Source organism: Lithobates pipiens, unplaced genomic scaffold (genome assembly GCF_037356315.1).
Source record: "Lithobates pipiens isolate NorthernLeopardFrog02 unplaced genomic scaffold, aLitPip1_a1.2 Scaffold_8, whole genome shotgun sequence".
NCBI classification, from domain to species: domain Eukaryota; kingdom Metazoa; phylum Chordata; class Amphibia; order Anura; family Ranidae; genus Lithobates; species Lithobates pipiens.
The window spans coordinates 615,961,463-615,983,002 of NW_027507903.1; the positions used below are offsets into that span (position 1 = coordinate 615,961,463).

A 21,540-nucleotide genomic window follows, 5' to 3' on the forward strand; every position below is an offset into this window, starting at 1 on the left:
GTAAGCTCTAAAACATTGTATTCACAATTACTGTTATTACCATGGATATATTTGATTATTTGTGATTATGTATTTTGATTTTCCGGTTGTCCCACAGCAGTGTATTAACCTTAACCTTGCAAGGTCCTTAGGTCATTGAGGGTATTCCTTTTGAGGCTAGGTTCACACTGCTACGATGTCCGAGATCAGATGTGATTTGCACTGCACTGCAGTGCAAATCACATCCGATCTCTGTGCGATGCAATTTCAGCCATACAGATAGTATGGCTAAATTCGCATCGCATCTGGCCCAAACTCATACAGGACCCTTTTTTTGGTCCGCAGCAGAATCGGATCGCATGGGTGTTCACACCACGCGATCCGATTCCTGTCCAAGTTTACAGATCGCACTGCGATATGCGAACTGATTTGGAGGTGTCATTAACTTTTAATTGACACTCCCAGCAGTTCGCATAGGGCAGTGTGAACTGCCGCCGGGAGGCGTGCGATGCGGGAACCCGCAGTAGATTTGCAGCGTTCCCGCATCGCAGCAGTGTGTTTTTATCTACGTATTTTTTTAACCACCTCGCGCCCGCCTTATAGCCGAATGACTGCCGTAGAGCAGGTGCGTTCGTCCGGGTGGTCGTCCCTGGACGTCCTGATGTTTACTTCCGCGATGCGCGCCGCCGCGGGTGCTCATCGCGGAAGTTCTGTGTTCGCCGTGTCCCCCGGGGACAGGCAAACACAGATCGCTGTAAACGGCCAATCACAGCGGCCATTTACAGCGTGATCGGCGTGTCCAATGGGAGATGATCTCATATGTAAACATATGAGATCATCTCTCAGCGCCGCTCGCCCTCCTCACACAGACAGTGTGAGAGGGGAGAGATGAACGGCTGCAGCGGTTCTGCCTCGAGGTAGAACAAAAAAGTAAAAAAAAAAAGTGCCATCCGCCCCCAGCAGTGCCATCCGCCCCCAGCAGTGCCATCCGCCCCCAGCAGTGCCATCCGTCCCCAGTGCCATCTGTCCCCAGTGCCATCTGTCCCCAGTGCCATCTGTCCCCAGTGCCATCTGTCCCCAGTGCCATCTGTCCCCAGTGCCATCTGTCCCCAGTGCCATCTGTCCCCAGTGCCATCTGTCCCCAGTGCCATCTGTCCCCAGTGCCATTTGTCCCCAGTGCCATGTATAAGTGCCATCTGTCATCAGTGCCACATATCAGTGCCATTTGTCATCAGTGCCACCTGTCAGTGTCACGTGCCATCTGTTGTCAGTGTCACGTGTCATCGGTGCCATGTATTAGTGCCATCTGTCATCGGTGCCACGTATTAGTGCCACGTGTCTTCAGTGTCATGTATTAGTGCCATGTGTCATCAGTGCCACATATTAGTGCCATGTGTCATCAGTGCCATGTGTCATCAGTGCCACATATTAGTGCCATGTGTCATCATTGCCATGTATCAGTGCCATCTGTCATCAGTGTCACGTGTCATTGTCCTGGTGCTTCAAAAGTGTAATAAATAGTCAACAAGTTAGATGTGTAATTTATGTTCCTAGAACACATGATGGCGCTACCTGCATGTTGGGCCTCTCTATGTGGCCAGGCTGTAAAAAAGTCCCACACATGTGGTATTGTAATTCTCAAGAGGAGTAGCAGAATTTTTTTGGGGGGGTGTCATTTGTGGTATACACATGCCATGTGAGAGAAATAACCTATTACAATGACAATTTTGTGGAGAAAAAAAAATGAAAAATCTTAATTTTGCAAAGAATTGTGGGAAAAAAATGACAACATCAAAAAGCTCACCATGCCTCTTACTAAATACCTTGGAATGTCTACTTTCCAAAAAGGGGTCATTTGGGGGGTATTTGTACTTTCCTGACTTGTTCGGGTCACAAGAAGCGAGATAGGCCACCAGTACATCGGATGTGATCAATTTTGTGCGATTCGCACCACAGCTTGTAGACTCTCTAACTTTCACAAAGACCAAATAATATCCACTAATTTGGGTTATTTTTTACCAGAGATATGTAGCAGTATAAATTGTGGCCAAAATTTATGAAGAAAAATTAATAATTCTGTCACAGAAACAAAGAAATATGCGTTTTTTTTTCCCAAATTTTCGGTCTTTTTTCATTTATAGCGCAAAAATAAAAACCCCAGAGGTGATCAAATACCACCAAAAGAAAGCTCTATTTGTGGGAAAAAAAAGGACAAAAAATTCATTTGGGTACAGTGTTACATGACTGAGGAATTGTCATTCAAAGTGTGAGAGCCCCGAAAGCTGAAAATTGGTCTGGGCAGGAAGGGTGTTTAAGTGCCCAGTAAGCAAGTGGTTAACATGTACAATAAAGTTGTGTTCATTCTGTTTTTTGTAAATATTTGTCATATCCCATGCTGAGTCAGGGAAGTCCGGTTGTTTTCTGTCTTGGTCTTGATTTATCTAGTCCACATCTTTTTCTGCATGTTAGCTTGCCAACCTTTTAAGCCTGTAAAATATGGGCTTTATATGTGTTACACCTATGTTTACTGTTTGGCTAGAGTTGTGTGTTTGTTTGGGTTGTTGGTTTTTTATTTTGTGAAGTGTATTTGTTCTTCCAGGACCCTGAGATTCTATGCTGGGACGTTCGACATCCTGGCAAGATTTTGTGTTCGCTGAAGCGAGAAGTTTCCACCAATCAGAGGATCTACTTTGATATGGAAGTGTGAGTATCTGCCAGTGTGTTTTGAAGGTTAAGTTCACCTTTTGACAAAAAAATAATAAATGCACTTTTTTTTTTTTTTGCTGGTAAAAAGGTGCATTTATTTTGGTTTTGGGAGCCTGGAAAGCATTGCACCAGCGATCGATCAACAGATTGCTGGTGCCACGCAGGTCTCCTGCAGATCTGTCAGTGTATCGGCTTGCTCGTAACTCGTATAAGGAAGTCAATACATTGTGACAGGAAGAAGGCTCACAGCGCTGTGGTAGTTCATTGAAAACTAAAAGCTGACAGCTGCTAAGGATATTGGGACTTGTAGTTTTCCCATTCACAGAGCGCTGTGTATGAGTGACGCGGGTGGCCAGAGCCCCACACAGCTGCATATTTTTTTTTGACTGCTAGCGGAGGGGAGAAGATCCCCGCTAGCTGTCAGAGCTGGGGATTGGGGGCCAGACCGTTTGTAACATGTTAAATCCTGAATATGGGTGTAACGTGTTAAGGGCTGGGTTCACACCGCTGCGATGCGGGAACGCCGCAAATCCGCGGCGTTTTCCCGCATCGCACACCTCCCGCCGGCAGTTCACACTGCCCTATGCGGACGGCTGGGAGTGTCAATGTTATGTTAATGACACCCCAGATCCGTCGGCATATCGCAGTGCGATCTGCCGACTCGCACAGGAATCGGATCGCATGGTGTGAACCCCCATGCGATCCGATTCTGTTGCGGACCCAAAAAAGGGTCCCGTGCGAGTTTGCTGCGGGAGCGCTGCGAATTCAGCCATACTATCTGTATGGCTGAACTCGCATTGCTACGGAGATCGGATGTGATTTGCTGTGCGAATCACATCCGGATCTCCCCCGCAGCAGTGTGAACCCAGCCTAAAGGTGAATGTATCCTTTTTAATCTTGGTTTTAGGCTGGGATTGTGCCAGAAATGTGAACCTTTTACACGCGTTGGATTAATGTGCGTTTAGTGTGTTCTGTTCCATTTGCGCCTGAACTAGAATGATGGGCTCCTCTCGCGGCTCTGTCGGCTCCTCTTATGTAACAGCCGCTAGCTGTGTAGACAAGGTCTGAGCTTGTCCTAGTTCTAAACATCTAATAGGAGAGGGAAAAGTCCTGGAAGTTGCACTTTTCTGCACGTTCCAGTGAGAGTATGTGACGGCCTCAGCCTGGGCTCCAACCAGGTCACGTCCCCAACACTTTTTTGCTCCAGTCCCAGAGCTTAGTCATGGGGATCACTATGGCTAAGTTCTGGGGTTGGGGGGGGGGTTGGAACAAAACTCGGAGTGGTGTCGCTTGGTTGGAGCCCGAACTACAGGGTCTTACAGGGTTTTTCAGGGATTTGTGATCTTCTTCTTCTTCTTCTTCTTCTTCTCTTCTTCTTCTTCTTCTTCTTCTTCTTCTTCTTTCTTCTTCTTCTTCTTCTTCTTCTTCTTCTTTCTTCTTCTTCTTCTTCTTCTTCTTCTTCTTCTTCTTCTTCTTCTTCTTCTTCTTCTTTCTTCTTCTTCTTCTTCTTCTTCTTCTTCTTCTTCTTCTTCTTCTTCTTCTTCTTCTTCTTCTTCTTTCTTCTTTCTTCTTCTTCTTCTTCTTCTTCTTCTTCTTCTTCTTCTTCTTCTTCTTCTTCTTCTTCTTTCTTCTTCTTCTTCTTCTTCTTCCTTCTTCTTCTTCTTCTTCTTCTTCTTCTTCTTCTTCTTCTTCTTCTTCTTCTTCTTCTTCTTCTTCTTCTTCTTCTTCTTCTTCTTCTTCTTCTTCTTCTTCTTCTTCTTCTTCTTCTTCTTCTTCTTCTTCTTCTTCTTCTTCTTCTTCTTCTTCTTCTTCTCTTCTTCTTCTTCTTCTTCTTCTTCTTCTTCTTCTTCTTCTTCTTCTCTTCTTCTCTCTTCTTCTCTTCTTCTTCTTCTTCTCTCTTTATTCCTTCTTCTCTCTTCTTCTCTTCTTCTCTCTTCTCTCCTTCTTCTCTCTTCTTCTCTCTCTCTTCTTCTCCTTCTCTCTCTTCTTCTTCTCTTCTCTCTCTTTCTTCTCTCTTCTCTTCTTCTTCTTCTCTTTCTCTCTTCTTCTTCTTCTTCTTCTCTTCTTCTTCTTCTTCTTCTCTTCTTCTTTCTTCTTCTTCTTCTTCTTCTCTCTTTCTTCTCTCTTCTTCTTCTTCTCTCTTCTTCTTCTTCTCTCTTCTTTCTTCTTCTCTCTTCTTCTTCTTCTCTTCTTCTTCTTCTCTCTTCTTCTTCTTCTTCTTCTTCCTCTTCTCTTCTTCTTCTCTCTCTTCTTCTCTTCTTCTCTCTTCTTCTTCTTCTCTCTTCTTTCTTCTTCTCTCTTCTTCTTCCTTCTCTCTTCTTCTTCTTCTTCTTCTTCTCTTCTTCTCTTCTTCTTCTCTTCTTCTTCTTCTCTCTTCTTCTTCTTCTCTCTTCTTCTTCTTCTCTCTTCTTCTTCTTCTCTCTTCTTCTTCTTCTCTCTTCTTCTTCTCTCTTCTTCTTCTTCTCTCTTCTTCTCTCTTCTCTCTTCTTCTTCTCTCTTCTTCTTCTTCTTCTTCTCTCTTCTTCTTCTTCTTCTTCTCTCTTCTCTCTTCTTCTTCTTCCTTCTTCTTCTTCTCTCTTCTTCTTCTTCTTCTTCTCCCTTCTTCTTCTCTCTTCTTCTTCTTCTTTCTTCTTCTCTCTCTTCTTCTTCTTCTTCTCTCTTCTTCTTCTTCTTCTTCTTTCTTCTCTCTTCTTCTTCTTCTTCTTCTCCTCCCTTTCCCCCCCTCCCTCTCTTCCCCCCCTCCCTCCCTCCCTCTCTTTCCCTCCCCTCCCTCTCTTCCCCCCCCTCCCTCCCTCCTTTCCTCCTTCCTTCTTCCTTCCTTCCTTCCTTCCTTCCTTCCTTCCTTCCTTCCTTCCTTTCCTCCTCCCTTCTTCCTTCCTTCCTTCCTTCCTCCCTTCCTTTCCTCCTCCCTCCCTCCTTCCTTCTTCCTTCCTTCCTTTCCTCCTTCCTTCCTTCCATTGTGGAGTTTATATAGCTGGCTTGCATGGCAAAATCTAGGACAGCACATCGAAAGTGTGGCGTACAGGACTCTAGCCCCAGCTTTCTCATCCAGGGATCTGTGGATCCTAGGGTTCCTTCAGCAGTTGCTAGTGATGGGGTTCCTTGAGCAGTGAACAATTTCTGCCTTTGAAGATAAGTTCCCACAGAAACCATTAATCTTTTCAGCTATCTGCAGGGGAACGGTCACTTCCCACTGACATCTGTGTAAGGAGAATTCTTCCCACTAACCACCAATGCAATGGAGCCCTTCTCCACTGGCTACCAGGCTAGAGGGACCATTCTCTACTGACCACCAACATAACAGAACTCTTCACTGACAACCAATGTAAATGGGATCTGCACTGACCACCGGTGTAAGGGAATACTACACTGGCCACCAATATATTTTTATATTATAATCATTTTTTTTAAAGTTCCAAATTATTTCTATGTTGTTGTTTTTGCAGCTCTGGGCGTTACCTCCTCAGCGGGGACACTCGCGGCTTGGTGACGGTCTGGGATATGATGTCGCCTCCTGTGGAAGATATTTTGTCACCTGTCCTCCAGTTTCAAGGCCAGAGTGACTGTGTTAATGGAATCAGGTTAGTAATCAGTCAGATTTTTACACAATTTGAGTCTTACAAACTAAGGATTGCTTAGCTTGTATCACTAGGTGGTGGTATTAAAAAATATATATATATATTATGTGTGTGTATATGTGTATGTGTATATGTATATGTGTGTGTGTGTGTATATGTGTGTGTATATAATATAATATAAATATATATATATATATATATATATATATATATAACACACACACTATGAGAGAGACATCACACACGTATTTAATACCCTGCTGGTTTTGTACATTTTACCCACTGACAAAAAAAATGATCAGTCTATAATTTTAGTGGTAAGTTTATTTTAACAGCAAGAGACAGAATAACAAAAATATTTAGAAAAATGCATTTCAAAATGTGAGTGAAATAAGTATTTGACCCCTTCACAAAACACGACTTGGTACTTGGTGGCAAAGCCCTTGTTGGCAACCCACAGAGGTCAGACGTTTCCTGTAGTTGTCCACCAGGTTTACACACTTCTCAGGAGGGATTTTGCCCCACTCCTCTTTGCAGATCCTCTCCAAGTTATTAAGATTTTAAGGCTGACGTTTGGTAACTCGAACCTTCAGCCCCCCTTCACGTATTTTCTATCTTAACCTGTATAAAATGAAGATCTGTGTACCTGCTTATTGTCAGTGCTCCTTCCTCTCCCCTGCAGCAGCCACAGGTAAGCTGGAGCAGGGTAAGCGGGAGCGCCTGACAATGGCTGAGAATTCCGGAAGCCCACCATTTTTTTACGGGTTAGGTAGGAGGATGATGGAGGGAAAAATTTTAAGAATAGTTAGACCTAGGCTTTTCTCCCATGTTAAAGGATAAGTACACATAAAAAATAAAAAAAATTAAATAAAATGCACATCTTTTTGCATTTATTATTTTTACTTGGAGCAGATTGCGAGTGCCATGCAGGAATCCTGTCAGTGTATCTGTCTGCTCTACCTCGTTATGGGCAGGCAGATACACACTGGCAGGAAGAGACCATGAACTACCAGAGTGCTCAACAGCACTATGCTAGTTCTTTGAGAACTACAAGCCAACAACCGCAAAGGCTGTAGGTACTTTGTAGTTTCCCATTTTACAGAACACTGATTTGAATAAAGCGGCCGTGTTTTTTCAAAATCGTGACCGTAAGTGGGGGGAGAAGATACCCCACTTGCTGTCACTCGAGGCAGCGGTGGCAAAGTCACACCGGTGTGGCTTTGAAATCGCGCTACTTCAGCACTATTTCAAAGCCGCACATTAGTGCGATTTGCACTGCCGATTTCTTTGTGGCTTGTGACTTCCTTTTTAAAGTGGTTGTAAACCCTGGGGGGGAAACCTGTAAGACAAAGACATAATGAGCTAGTATGCATACATACTAGCTCATTATGAAATGCTTACCTTAGAACAAAGCTCTCCAGTGGCGCCCACACACCGCTGAGATGGCCGACCTCTTGCCCCGGTGTTTCTTCCGGGTTCACGGGCTTGCACATGCATGGGTGCGGCACAGCATGGGCTCTGAAGATCCGGCACAGTATGCTGGACCTTCAGATTGCATGCACCGATGACGTCATCAGCTGCATACACTATGAATATCTCCTAAACTGTGCAAATTTTGGCTTGCCTGTAGGTACAAGTATAAAATAAGACTCTACTTCAACTTTAACAGAAGTCTATGCAGGTCACAATGAAATTGCGGTAAAAAGCAGAGCAGGAACCTTTTTCATAATCGCTGCCACACGATTCCGTTGCCGGTGTTCTGTCGATGAGAGCCCTCTATCGAAAAAGTGCCCGAGCCGCGACGCACATGCGCAGTACGGATCGGCACAACAGCTGATTTTCCGATCAGCTGTTGTTACGGCACATGCGCGGATTGTCTGCCACAATAGCCGACGGGACAATGTTATTGTTGGATTGTGCCTCACGCATGTGGGACATGTTCATTCTAGTGAAGGGCGGTATTGCGCCGCCATGAGATTCATCCAAATTCACACTGATACTGTGGCAAATCTGCTCCAATATCTAGGTAAATATGCCCTGCAAATCACGAAACGGCTGCCCATCAAGCCTGAAAAAAAATAATAATAAACACGCCTCGCAAAGTTCCGGGCATAATGGCAGAATAACATTCCGTTTGCAGCACTGCCCATCAAAAGATAAAATGCCGCCCTTCACTACAATGAACACACTCCGGCAAGCCAGAGGCACAATCTGACAATAACATTGTCCTGTTGGCTTTTGTGGCTGATGATCCGCGCATGCACCGTTAACTGATGTGCCCTTCTGTACTGCGTGTGCGCGTCACTGCTCGGGTACTTTTTCAATAGAGGGCACTCCTCAACGAAGGGGGCTTGTCGTGTGATTTGGAACTGTCAAGTCGCATGACAACTCGCACTGGTGTGAACGGTAGCTAAGGGAAGTTTGACAGCAATGGAGAACACAGAAGTGATGACAGATAGTTGACACATTTATATGACCCAAAGTATGTGAACACCCCTCAGAATATTGAGTTTAGGTGTATCGAGTGAAGGGTTCTGCTAATGCTACAGTATACAAAAGCATTTTAAATAATGGTGCTCTTCCAACCTTGTGGTAACAGTCTGTAAGCAGCGCATTAAACCAAGTGCAAGGACAGTGGAAATGTAATGAGTTGGGTGCAATGTCCTTATGAATCGAGCTGCTTGACTACGTTGGCCAATATTGAACTTGAGCCACTACCACGTGATCCAATGCCACGTAAGTGCTCGTCTGCGTGCCTGAGCCATGTGTTCACTGTAGTGATGGTAATCCATTAATATGACAAAATCCAGTTGCAAGAAGTATCCGAAATGCACTTTATTGAATCGGAACAAATATATCAAAATGAAGTCCACAGTCCATAAATGATGACAATGTTTTGGCGCTTACTATGGTTTTCATGGTGGTCAGCATCTCATGGTGGGAATGTAAATGGAAGGCACTCCTGTGAATAACCCGACCAACAGGTGTGGCAAGGTCACTGCAGTCCAAGGTGAGAATGGATGTGATGGAAGGAAACAAGTCAGCCGAGACACCGGGGGTGCAGTGTTGGACCAGAAGTGTGTCCCCGATAATCGGGAAGTGCATCACTGATGGACAGGAAGTCCTCAGATGACAATCCATTCCAGTAAGAGTATGGTCTCCAAGATGACATAATACGAGGCATTGCCTCGTCCTCAAATCCTGGTCCAACGGCTGGTGTCTCGGCTGGCTTGTTTGCAGCCACATCCTTCCGTCACATTCATTCTCACTTTAGATTGTGGATCTTGCCATACCCGCTGGTCAAGGTTATGCACAGGAGTGTGATTCATTTACATTCCCACTGTGACAGAGATTCTGCGCACCGCAGAAACTATAGTAAGTCCATTAATATTCGCATTAACATTGTCATTATTTATGGACTGTGGCCTTTTTTTTTATTATTTTGATCTATTTGTTCTGATTCAATAAAGTGCATTTTGAACATTTCTTACAACTGCACATTCTGTCATAATTAATATATTACCATTACTGCAGTGAACACATGGCTCAGGCGTGCAGATGATCACTTACGTGGCACTGGATCACGTGGCAGTGGCTCAAGTTCACTTTTGGCCAACGTACTCAAGCAGTTCAATTCATAAGGATATTGCCACCAATACTCATTACATCCCCACTGCCCTTGTGCTTGGTTTTATGTGTTGCTGTGTTAGGATTTCCCACGAGGATAGGAAAAACCATTCAGCAGGACTGCAGTAAAACCTTGCTTTGAGAGTGTTTTGCAAGACGAGCAACATTTTGACTTGCTATACAAGTGATGTCCTGATATAAAAGCAGCGTCATGTGACAACTGAGTATAAAAATGGAGAGCGGCACCTCCTAAGTGTAGCAATATGGTTACATTTAAGGAAGGTACAACATTTAGCAACTCACATGGTTGATGGTTTTAAACGGACACATCTTAGCCCCTGTACACACGGTCGGAGATTCTGCCAACCAAATCCGTCGGATTTTGTCCGTCAGATTTAGTCTGACGCATTGTGTCCGAAACTGTTGCATACACACGGTCGGACTAAGTTGTCGAAAAATCCGATCTTTCAGAACGTGATGACGTAATTTCGTTACGATGGGACTACATTCAGGCTAGTAGCCAATAGCTTTGATGTAGGAATTTGAGCTGAGCATGCGTGGCACTTGGTCCGATCAAAATTCTCTACACATGATCGGATTACGTCCGACCAGTCCAGTTGGTCGGGAAATATTTCCAACATGTTGGGAAATATTTCCAACATGTTGGAAAATTGGGTCGGACGGAGATTTGGACGGAATCAGTCCGATGCATACCACACCCAGTCGGATTATCTGACCGTGCGATAAGACTCATTCCGATGGATTCTCCGACCGTGTGTACACGGCTTAAGAATGCAGACATCTGGGGTAAAGCTGTCCACATAGACCGTCCTCCGCACTGCCATCAAAGTCATCCCTTCCATGCTGCCCTCCACGAGTCCTGGTCATGATTGCAGACTGACAGCGGTGAAAACCGGCAGTGCGGAGGACAGTCTATGTGGACCGCTTTACCCCGGATGTCTGCATACTTAGATGTGCCTGTTTTATTCAACCACGTGAGTTGCTAAATGTACCTTCGTTAAATGTAACCAAATTGCTACACTTAGAGGCGCCTCTCTTCTCTTTTTTATAGTCTGTAGCTCCTGCTGGATTTTGCTTCTAATCCCCCTTGTGGATGGACATTTTATGGTTACACAACCAATCACATTGCTGTAATCTGTTTATATGGACTATAAACTGAAAGACCTTTGAATAAATGGTGGTGGAACGAATCATCTGAGTTTCCATTATTTCTTATGGGGAAATTTGCTTTAATATACAAGTGCTTTGGATTACAAGCATGTTTCCGGAATGAGTTATTTTCGCAATCCAAGGTTTTACTGTATTGGGATCAAGTTGAACATTTGCTTTACAGGTTTAGCTCTTTGGTTCAATTGCTGTGTTGGTAACCATTTTTGTAGTAGTCCCGTTTGTCTGTTCTGCCATTACTGTGCCAGGTGCCTCTGTGTGCAAAGCCAGCTCCATCAGTTTGTTGTGTTAGGCCGCGTACACACGGGCGGACTGTCTGCCCAACTAAGTCCATCAGACAATCCGACGGACAGTCCGTCCTACTTTTGAATGAACGGACTTGACCACACACGATGAACAGACAGTCCGTTGAAAGCTTGCGCGATGACGTGTACAGCACGTACGACGGGACTAGAAATAGGACGTCCAATACACTGCAATGCAACCTTTCGCCGTGTAAATCCTTTCTGAGCATGCGCCTTACTTAGTCCGTCCAACTTGCCTACTCACGAGCGGACTGTCCGCTGAAACCAAAGTTGGACGGACAATATTACGGAAATTCCGAAAGACTTAGTCCGCCAGACTGTCCGCTGAAAAAGTCCGCTGAAGCCCACACACGAGCGGACTGTCCGCTGAAATGTGTTTCAGCGGACTAAGTTGGACAGACAGTCCGCCCGTGTGTACGCGGCTTTAGAAATCTAGCGGCCTGTACAGAGCCCTGAACTCAACAGTAGAACACCTTTTGGGATATATTGGATAGCTAATGGATAACCGGTCTTCTCATCTAAAGTCAGCACCTGACCCCTCACAAACGTTCTTTGTGCTAAATGAACACACATTTCTACAGGTAAGCCTTCCCAGAAGAATGGAGACAAAAACAAAGGAGGGACCAACTTCCAATTAATGCCCCTTTATGAGACCCTGGCATCCATGTAGAAGGAATAAACTAATTGGGCAGCACAGTGGCTTAGTGGCTGGCATTTCTGCCTTGCAACACTAAGATCGTCGGTTCAAATCCTGGCCAGAACACGATCTACATGACGTTAGCCCGAGTGAGTTGACTTCTTACAGTTCAAAGACAATACCGGTTCTTGCTCCTGTATACACTGGTGTCAAAATGAGCATAAGGCTGCTTTCACACTGGGATGTCGGCGGTAAAGCGCCCCTGTTTTTAGCGACTCTTTACCGTAGTTTTTGCGGAGGTTTTCGGCCGCTAGCAGAGCGCTTTGCCGGTGGTTCAGGATGCTGCTTGCAGGAGTTTTTTATATATATTTTTTTAATTTATTTTTTTTTGTTTGTTTTTTTACGTCCTGCCAGTACATCGCCTCAGTGTGAAAGCGCTGAGACTGCAGGGTAGCTGTTTTTCAGGCGCTTTACAGGTGCTATTTTTAGCCCAAAAGCACCTGAAAAAAGCCTCAGTGTGAAAGGGGTCTAAGAATCAGAATTTCCTTGCCTTTTATTATTATTATTTTTTTTTTATATTTAGCACTAAACATCCCACTTTATATACCAGCTTCGATCAGGGGCATGTTTGATCACGGCACACACAGCCTAACAGAGATGTTTTCTGTTTTCTCTCCACAGCCTGCACCCCTCTCTACCCATTTTGGCCACTACATCGGGGCAGAGGACGTTTCCCGAATCGGAAGACAGCGGCGACGAGTCCCCGGCCACCAAGCGGCCGAAACGCAGCCTAGCTGGAGGGAACAGTCTGCAGCTCTGGTGGTGTGGTGGAAGTCAGGCCAAATAGAGAATAGGGTTCTGGGAAACATCATAGCCTACAAAAGATCCATTTTGCACAAACATACAGCAGTGTGTGATATTTTCCCCATCCTGACCTACAGTGAGGCACTTCATTTTAAAAACATGTCTGCCATGTTTATATAACCACAAGATTTTTTTTATTCTGTATATATTCCCTGTGGTAAGCTGTGTATATATGTTTTATACTTGTGTACAGGTTTTGTTCATCGTTTTCAAGCAATAAACCGTTACCGGTCTGTGACATTTATTACAAAAGTGCGATCTTGGAAATTATTCTTTGTTCTACAGGAGACCCGCACATAGAAATACTAGATGTCTGGCCAGCATGCTAAACGGCTAAGTGTTTCACCCCCATAATCTGTATTAATGTTTGTGAGCCCCATACTGAGGATACAATAACCGCTTCAGCCCTGGAAGATTTTACCCCCTTCCTGACCAGAGCACTTTTTGCGATTCGGCACTGCATCAATTTAACTGACAATTGCACGACGTTGCACCCGAACAAAATTTACGTCCTTTTTTTTTTTCCCACAAATAGAGCTTTCTTTTGGTGGTGTTTAATCACCTCTGCGGTTTTTATTTTTTGCACAAAAAAGAGCGACAATTTTAACTTTTTGCTATACTATCCCCCAAAAATATATAAAATAAAAAAAAATTTCCCCCTCAATTTAGGCCGATATGTATTTTACATATTTTTGTTTAAAAAAAAAAAAAAATCACAATAAGCATATATTGTTATTGTTGTAAAAGTTATAGCGTCTACAAAATAGGAAATAGTTTTATGGCATTTTTATTTTTAAAATGTTTTTATTGGTAATGGTGGCGATCTTTATCAGGACTGCAACATTATGGCGTACACATGGGACACTCTTTACACTATTTTGGGACCATTGTCATTTGTACAGCGATCAGCGCTGTAAAAATGCACTGATTACTGTGTAAATGACACCAGCAGGGAAGCTGTTAACCACTAGGGGGGCGATGAAGGGGTTAAGTGTGTCCTAGAGAGTGATTCTAACTGTGAGGGATGGGCTTCAAGTCACATGACAGCCATCACTGCTCCTGATGACAGGGAGCGGTGATATCTGTCATGACACAAGCCAGAATGGGGAAATGCCTTGTTCACATAGGCACTTCCCCCGTTCTGAGGCTCCGTGACACGATTGCCGGGAGACCGGCGGACATCGAGTCTGCTGGTCCCACGGGCACGGTCACTCTGTATCGGCGGGTGGGCGTGCGCGCGCATCTGTTATCCCCGGCTCTTAAAGGGGATGTGCAGGTACGCCCATTTGCCCACCGCTGCCATTATGCCAACATATATTGGTGTGCAGCGGTCGGCAAGTGGTACTGTCCTACGGGAGAACGAGCAGCTGACACCAGTTTGTTACCTACGACGTTGTCCTTGTGCCCTGCAAAGAACAAGCCACATTTAAAGTGAAAGAAAACCCTAAAACTACTTGTAAAAATGTCCGCCCCCCCCACAGTCATGTTGGAACAGGAAAGGGACATCCCCAAATGGTTCCCACAAGGTTGGGGGCATGAAATTGTCCAAAATGTCTTGGTATGCTGACACCTTAAGATTTCACTTTATTGGAACTAAGGGGCCAAGCTCAATCCCTGAAAAACAACCCCACACCTCAATCCCCCCTCCACCAAATGATTTGGACCAGTGCACAAAGCAAGGCCCATAAAGACATGGATGAGCGATTTTGGGTTTGTAGGAACTTGATTTGAGTCCTGACCTCAACCTCATAGAACACCTTTGGGATGAACTAGAGTGGAGACTGCGAGCCATGCCTTCTCGTTCAACATCAGTGTTTGACCTCACAAATGCGCTTCTGGAAGAATGGTCAAACCTTTCCATAGACACACTCCTAAACCTTGTGGATGGCCTTCCCCGAAGAGTTGAAGTTGTTATAGCTCAGTATTGAACCTTACGGACGAAGACTGGGATGCCATTAAAGTTCATGTGCGTGTGTGTAAAGGCACGTGTACCAATATTTTTGACCATATTGTGTGTGTGTGTGTGTGTATGTGTATAGATAGATATATATAATCTCAGCTGCCCGGCACTCCCCTCATTGACCAAGACAGCAGCACGGCGCCATTGGCTCCCACTGCCGTCAATCAATGTCCGTCAGCCAATAAGGAGAGAAAGGAGGCGGGGCTGCAGTTTCATATCTGAATGTACACAGGGAGCTGTGACTCGACTCCGGTGCCCCCCATAGCAAGCTGTGAGGGGGCCAAGAGAGCCGAAGAGGGACCCGAGAAGCGGAGGATGTGGGCTGCTCTGTGCAAATCCACTGCAACAGAGCAGGTAAGAATAACATGTTTGCTATTTTTATCTTAAAGTGATACTAAAGTCTAGTTTTATTTTAAGAGATAACTTTGCTTAAAAAAAAACAAAAAAAAAAAAAAAAAAATCCGCATCCAACACTTCCACAGTCTGCGGATTTTTCCAGCGGCCCTTACATTCCAAGAGGACACAGTAGTGGTGTTTGGGCTGGTAGAAGGAACCACAAGGTGCGGCGGTTGTGCAAGTATCCCACGTGTCACATTCTTTTTTTTTTTTTTTTTTTTTTTCCCTTGCTTGTAACTATGCGGTGTGTAAATAGAATTGTTGCCAGAGGAGGCAATAAGGCAATAGTAAGTACATACAAAGCAGTTTTACATAAAAGGTGGCCTTAATTTTCCTTACAGGGTCTCTTGGAGAATTTACATTTTAAGCAAACAAAGTAGTAGGTGGGGTTTGTCCTTCCTCTGAACTATTTGGATCTGTTCCCAGCACAGCATTTACCTGGAATTGGCATCGCCACCTGCTGGCTGCAAATTTACCAGATTTCAAAAGAATTGGGGGGGGGGGGGAGGTTGACATAAATATATATATATATATATATATATTTATTTATATATTATTATTTTTTTTTTCCACTAAACATTAGGAATGAGCAACAGTAGGATTTTTTTTTTTCAACTTTACTGACTTTTTTGCAAAATGTTATTTAGGTGAAATGCGCTGGAGTCAATGTGGAAGGTGAAACTAAACCCTCCCCTCCTTTTCAGCCAATGAAGCTGCCATCTTGGCCTCTGTATGACCTGCAACTGCCATGATGCTGCCCATGTGATCAGTTAGGGCATCAGCCGTTGGATGGTTTTACAGTCTGGTTGAAAGTACAACCAATGTGACAGCATTCCCGGTAACTGTTAAAATGATGGGTTTAGTTCTGCTTTAACCCCTCCCTGAAAGTACATGTAGACCTAAACTATACAAACATAGATGTAACAACATATATGCTTGCCTGCTAAACCTGTGGCGCAGGGTATAGGGACCCCCTCACAAAACTAGACAAACATCCGGAAAGATGAAGCTTCAGAGTGCATATATATGTATGCAGTGACAACATGCACTCATATCATGTGGTCTATGGTAGATAACACTAAATGGAACAGGAGAATATTCATTATAGTACACCATGGGATAAGATGCACCCATACATTTAATTAGAGTCGATAGATATGGATACATAGGTTGTTACTGACATGTTAAAACCTTCATGTCAATAGAAATATATTTACATATTTACCTAGAAAAATGTTGACATGTTCAATACTTATTTTACTGGATATGTACTGTATAATCTCTCTTGACCAGAAATTCCCCTGAAAAAATAGCAGTGCACTACTTGTGCCTTCAGTAGTGATGGACGAACTTCCGATGGGATGTTTCGTGAACGCGGACCGCAAACGCGGCCGATAGTTCGCGAACCGGAACGTTCACGGCGGACCCCATTGACTTCAATGGGAGGCGAACTTTGCAAACCTACAGGTCAAATTTGCAGCCACAAAATAATTAATAGCTGTGCAAACATAGTCCCACCACATGGCCAATGACATAACACATGTATGAGGTGAATCTGGGATCGACAACTACAAGCATTCTTTTTTTATATGGGAAATTGTTGTGACAATTCAGGACTGTGGAGCGCATGAAGGCAATGGAGGAGAGGGAAGGTGAGGGTAGGCAAAGAGGGTGCAGGAGATGATCACCAGCAGCGTGACATACAGCAACGACACCTGCACCGTGATAGAGTCATCTGGCACCAGCACCATGATAGAAAGCACTGACATCAGCAGGGTGACATAAAGCACTAACACCAGCACCGTGATATACAGCACTGACAGCAGAACCGTGATAGAAAGTACTGACATCAGCAGCGTGACATAAAGCACTAACACCTGCACCGTAAGCAGCCCCAGGTGGAAGTCAGCATAGCACAGGGATGGTGGGAGCCCCTCATAATATGCACAGCAGAGGTACAGCCCCAGGAGTAAGTCAGCACAGCACAGGGATGGTGGGAGCCCCTTCATAATAAGCATCCCCAGGAGGAAGTCAGCACAGCACAGGGATGGTGGGAGCCCCTTCATAATAAGCATCCCCAGGAGGAAGTCAGCACAGCACAGGGATGGTGGGAGCCCCTCATAATAAGCAGCCCCAGTATACCACCCCTGTGGAAGGGCCTGCCTCTTCCTCTGCCTGTCATTTTTTTAAATGACCCTGTGACAAAACTCTCAGTCCCTATACCGATGAAGGACTGCTGCAGTATAGGGCAGCGGTCAGCAGTAGTGCAACTCAACCCTATGTATTGTGGACCTATACCAGTCCTTATAGAGTAGCAGACTGTACCTCACTCAACCCTATGTACTATAGCACCCTACACCAGGTTACCAGTCCTTATAAGGACCTTTGTGGAACAAGTAGGTTGTGTGTGACTGATTAGCAGACTGTACGTCAGTCCCTATACCGATGAAGGACTGCTGCAGTATAGGGCTGACTGATTAGCAGACTGCAGCAGAAGGGCAGCAGTCAAGTATAATATTCTTTCTATATTTGGAAGAAAGAATATTATACGTGTACAAGCCTATTACCATACCACTGATACCAGTCCTGAAAAGAACCTTTGTGGACCTAATATAGTAACAGCTACTGATTAAACTGACCCTCACTGCCTCACACACAGCTTCCTGCCTGTCCCTATATAAACTGACAAAACAGAGACTACTGGAACAATAACTGGAATAGCACTTTTGTGGACCTGATAGTAACGGCTAATGACTAAACTGCCTGTCCCTGCAGCACACACCGTCCTGTCCCTTTCTCTAAACTGACAAAAGACACTTAGGCTGCTGCAACAATCAGTAGCACAGCAAACCTTTATCCTGAACTACACCTATACCAGTCCTGAAAAGAACTTTTGTGTACCAAATAGCTAGCGATTTGGGTCACTGCAATCTCTCCCTGCTCCACACAGCAACCTCTCCCTATAGTGACAGAAGAAAGAATGTAAAATGCCCGCCGGATCGGGTGTATTTATAAGATAGGGGGAATGTCCAAGTGTCCATGTGCTGTAATGTCTCAATTGGCTGTCCTGTACCCCATGATGGATGTGTCATCATAGCTCAAAGTTCTTTTACACAGTAAACACGGAAGTCCGCCAGGTGAACGGCGGCAATAGTCCGCCGATCGGGCGGACCGCGAACAGCCGAAATTCACCGCGAAACGACCGCCGGGCGAACCGTTCGGCCATCCCTATCCTTCAGCCCCATGGCTGTATACAGTACCTGCAGTGTGAGATGCTCTATGGCCCGCTGAATGATTTTGCCTGGAATACAGGTCATTGGGTCAACCAAAGGTCTTCATTTCTGCCCAATTTCCCCAGCTCTCCGCTCTCCAGTGCAGCTGTCATTGTACCAGTGTTGGTAATAACGACCAATCACGCGTTTGCCCCACCATTTACGAGAGGATGGCACTTCTTCCACTCAGACCTGTTGGGGACACTGATGTAAGGGTGGACTTTGTTGGGGACACTGATTTAAGATTGGACTTTATTGGGGACACTGATGTAAGAGGGGACTCTGATGGGACCCTGATGTAAGGGTGGACTTTGTTAGGAACCCTGATGTAAGGGTGGACTAGATCATCTGTGGCCGGCTGAGTGATTTTGCCTGGAATACAGGTCATCGGGTCAGCCAAAGGTCTCCATTTCTCCCCAATTTCCCCAGCTCCCTGCTCTCCAGTGCAGCTGTCATTGTACCCTTGTTGGTAATAACAACCAATCACGTGTTTGCCCCACCATTTACAAGAGGTTGGCACTTCTTCCATCCAGACCTGATGGGGATTCCGATGTAAGGGGGAACTTTGAAGTCTGGTGGACTCTGATTGTGACCCTGATGTAAGAGGGGACTCTCATGTAGAGCCTGATGTAAGGGCGTACTTTGTTGGGGGACATCGATGTAAGAGGGGATTCTGGTGGAGACCCTGATATAAGTGGGGACTTTGTTGGGGACACTGATGTAAGGTTGGATTTTATTGAGAAGCCTGATGGGGACCCTGATGTAAGGGTGGACTTTGTTGGGGACACTGATGTAAGAGGGGACTCTGATGGGGACCCTAATGTAAAGGTGGACTTTGTTGGGGACGCTGATGTAAGGGGGGACTCTGATGGGGACCCTTGTGTAAGGGTCGACTTTATTGGGGAGCCTGATGTAAGAGGAGACTCTGATGTAAGGGTGAATTTTGTTGGGGACACTGATGTAAGGGTAGACTTTGATGTGGACACCAATGTTAGAGTGGATTTTGATGGGGACCCTGATTTCAAGGGGGACACTGCTGGGTTTGAGTATATCTGGAATTTCTTCGCTTCTCTGAATTTTTTTTTGTTGTTCTAAATAGTCTGATGCTGATTACAAAAAAAAAAACTCCAAGTAAAAGGTATTCATGCATTTGAACTTACTTTATTTGTTTGTAAAACTGATTTATTTTTTCCGGCCCACAAATATTTGTAAAATGCACAATGTGACCCTCATACATAAAAGTTTGGAAACACCTGATCTAAGGCACTGCTGCCTTATTCCACATACAAACAACCGGAATTTCGGGCAGACTAGGTCCGAAGGTCTTCCTGACGGACTTTCGGCGGAGTTCCAATGGACCTTCTGAACGAACGGCCTTGCCCACACACGAACGGACTAAGTCCGTTCGAAAGTCCGTTCATTTTGAAAGTGATGACGTAAAACGGGACTAAAAAAGGAAGTTCAATAGCCAGTGGCCAATAGCTTCCCTTGCGTCCTATTTGGTCCGTCAGACCAGCATACAGACGAACAGTTTTCCCGATAGGAATTGAGTCAGTCGGACAGATTTGAAACTTGTTCTATGTCTAGGTCCGTCTGATTTTTTTTTTTTTTTACGAAAAATGATCGGATTAGCCCACTTACGATCGGATTGTCCGACAAACTGATTCCGTCTGACCTAATCTGCCGGAAAGTCCGGTCGTGTGTATGCCGGATTAGACTGCTAATATCACTAGATCTGGAGTGAGAATTGGTGATACTGTATCACTATTCTGAGGCTCACTGTTCTCATCTGCTGGAGAGGAAGCTGTACCTGGGGACCTGCAGTGCAAGGATATTCCTGCTTCTGTGTCATCCATTCTGTAGTCCTGTGATTCCTCTACTGGTCATCATCAGGTCTCCAGTCATCAGGAGGGCATAATGAGAAAGCAAAGTCTTGCTCCTCTAGTAAGATGGCGGCCTCCACAGCACTTCAGTGCAGAACAAGGAATGGTAATGTGGGAAATATCAGCTGCAGGGAGACCACAGGCAATGCTAATGGACAATCCTTTATGCTCTGCCTTTTTATTTGGGCACAGCTTCCACAGTTCAGGTTCTCTTTAGGACGAACACTGCAAAACCATTTAGTCAAGCATAATGTACATAGTTTTCCTTTAATTGTCCCTCGCCATTGACCACATAAGCACCAGTGGGCTGACCTTTTCCTTCGCACACGCCCGCAATTATAGCCTGCTTGGCAAGCACTTCACTGAAATCAATGAATCCGAGCTCATAAAGAACTCAAAAATATGTTTTTCTTTCTATAAAATCCATGTGATGCCCAGGACGTTATTGAGGAGAATGGGTTGCCGTGGCAACAGATGGGCCTCGCTAGACCATCGCACTGATCTTAAGTCTAATTGTTAAATGACATGCGAAAAATACTGCAGACTGCTGACTAAAACATTACCAATGTGCCAATTAAGGTGTTTTTTTTTTTTTATATTTCCCCCTGATAATACCGTAAAAAGGATTGGGAAATCGATGTACAGTGCTTAGACTAAAAAAAAAAAACGTTTTACATATACAGACTTGCTTAATGCAAAAACACAGTTAAGTTTGTTACAGCCATTCAGAACGGTTCACCTGTGTGGTGGTTTAGCATAGTCGCCATACATATATAATACTCGGCAAATATCACATGATTGGAGATTCCTGCCTGCTCCCGTCCTAGAGATAATGCCAAAGTCCTCTTAGTATGGGCTGCCCAATTGTTCGAAAATGAGAGTCAATGTCAGAAAAACCGGGTATGTGGCCATGCTCAAAGATCTGCTCAGAACAGTCCTCGGACCAGTGCACAGGATTAGGGTTGTGCGCATCAAAGTGAAATAGCGTGCATTCCTGGTATTGACGTTGGCACCCAGTAGTCTACTTAAAGCTTATTGGGAACCCAGGGAAATTGCTGAGAAGTCATCAGCTACTGTCACCCATTACCAGACCCCTTTTGTGATTCATCTGTGCCCTCTGGCTTCTTCTGATCTTGATCCTCTCA

At 44.8% G+C, this 21,540-nt stretch overlaps 1 protein-coding gene across 3 annotated transcripts in view; it reads left to right on the forward strand.

Annotated features, from left to right (window-relative positions):
• WRAP53 (WD repeat containing antisense to TP53) overlaps positions 1 to 13,136 on the forward strand; it is a 32,798-nt gene extending 19,662 nt beyond the window's left edge. For all 3 annotated transcript variants that reach the window (XM_077470674.1, XM_077470675.1, XM_077470676.1), the window contains exons 9-11: positions 2,579 to 2,682; positions 6,132 to 6,266; positions 12,702 to 13,136. In XM_077470674.1, the coding sequence (XP_077326800.1) occupies positions 2,579 to 2,682; positions 6,132 to 6,266; positions 12,702 to 12,867 (405 nt within the window). In that variant the 3' untranslated portion in view covers positions 12,868 to 13,136. The remainder of the gene's footprint in view (positions 1 to 2,578; positions 2,683 to 6,131; positions 6,267 to 12,701) is intronic.
• Positions 13,137 to 21,540: the final 8,404 nt, after the last annotated feature.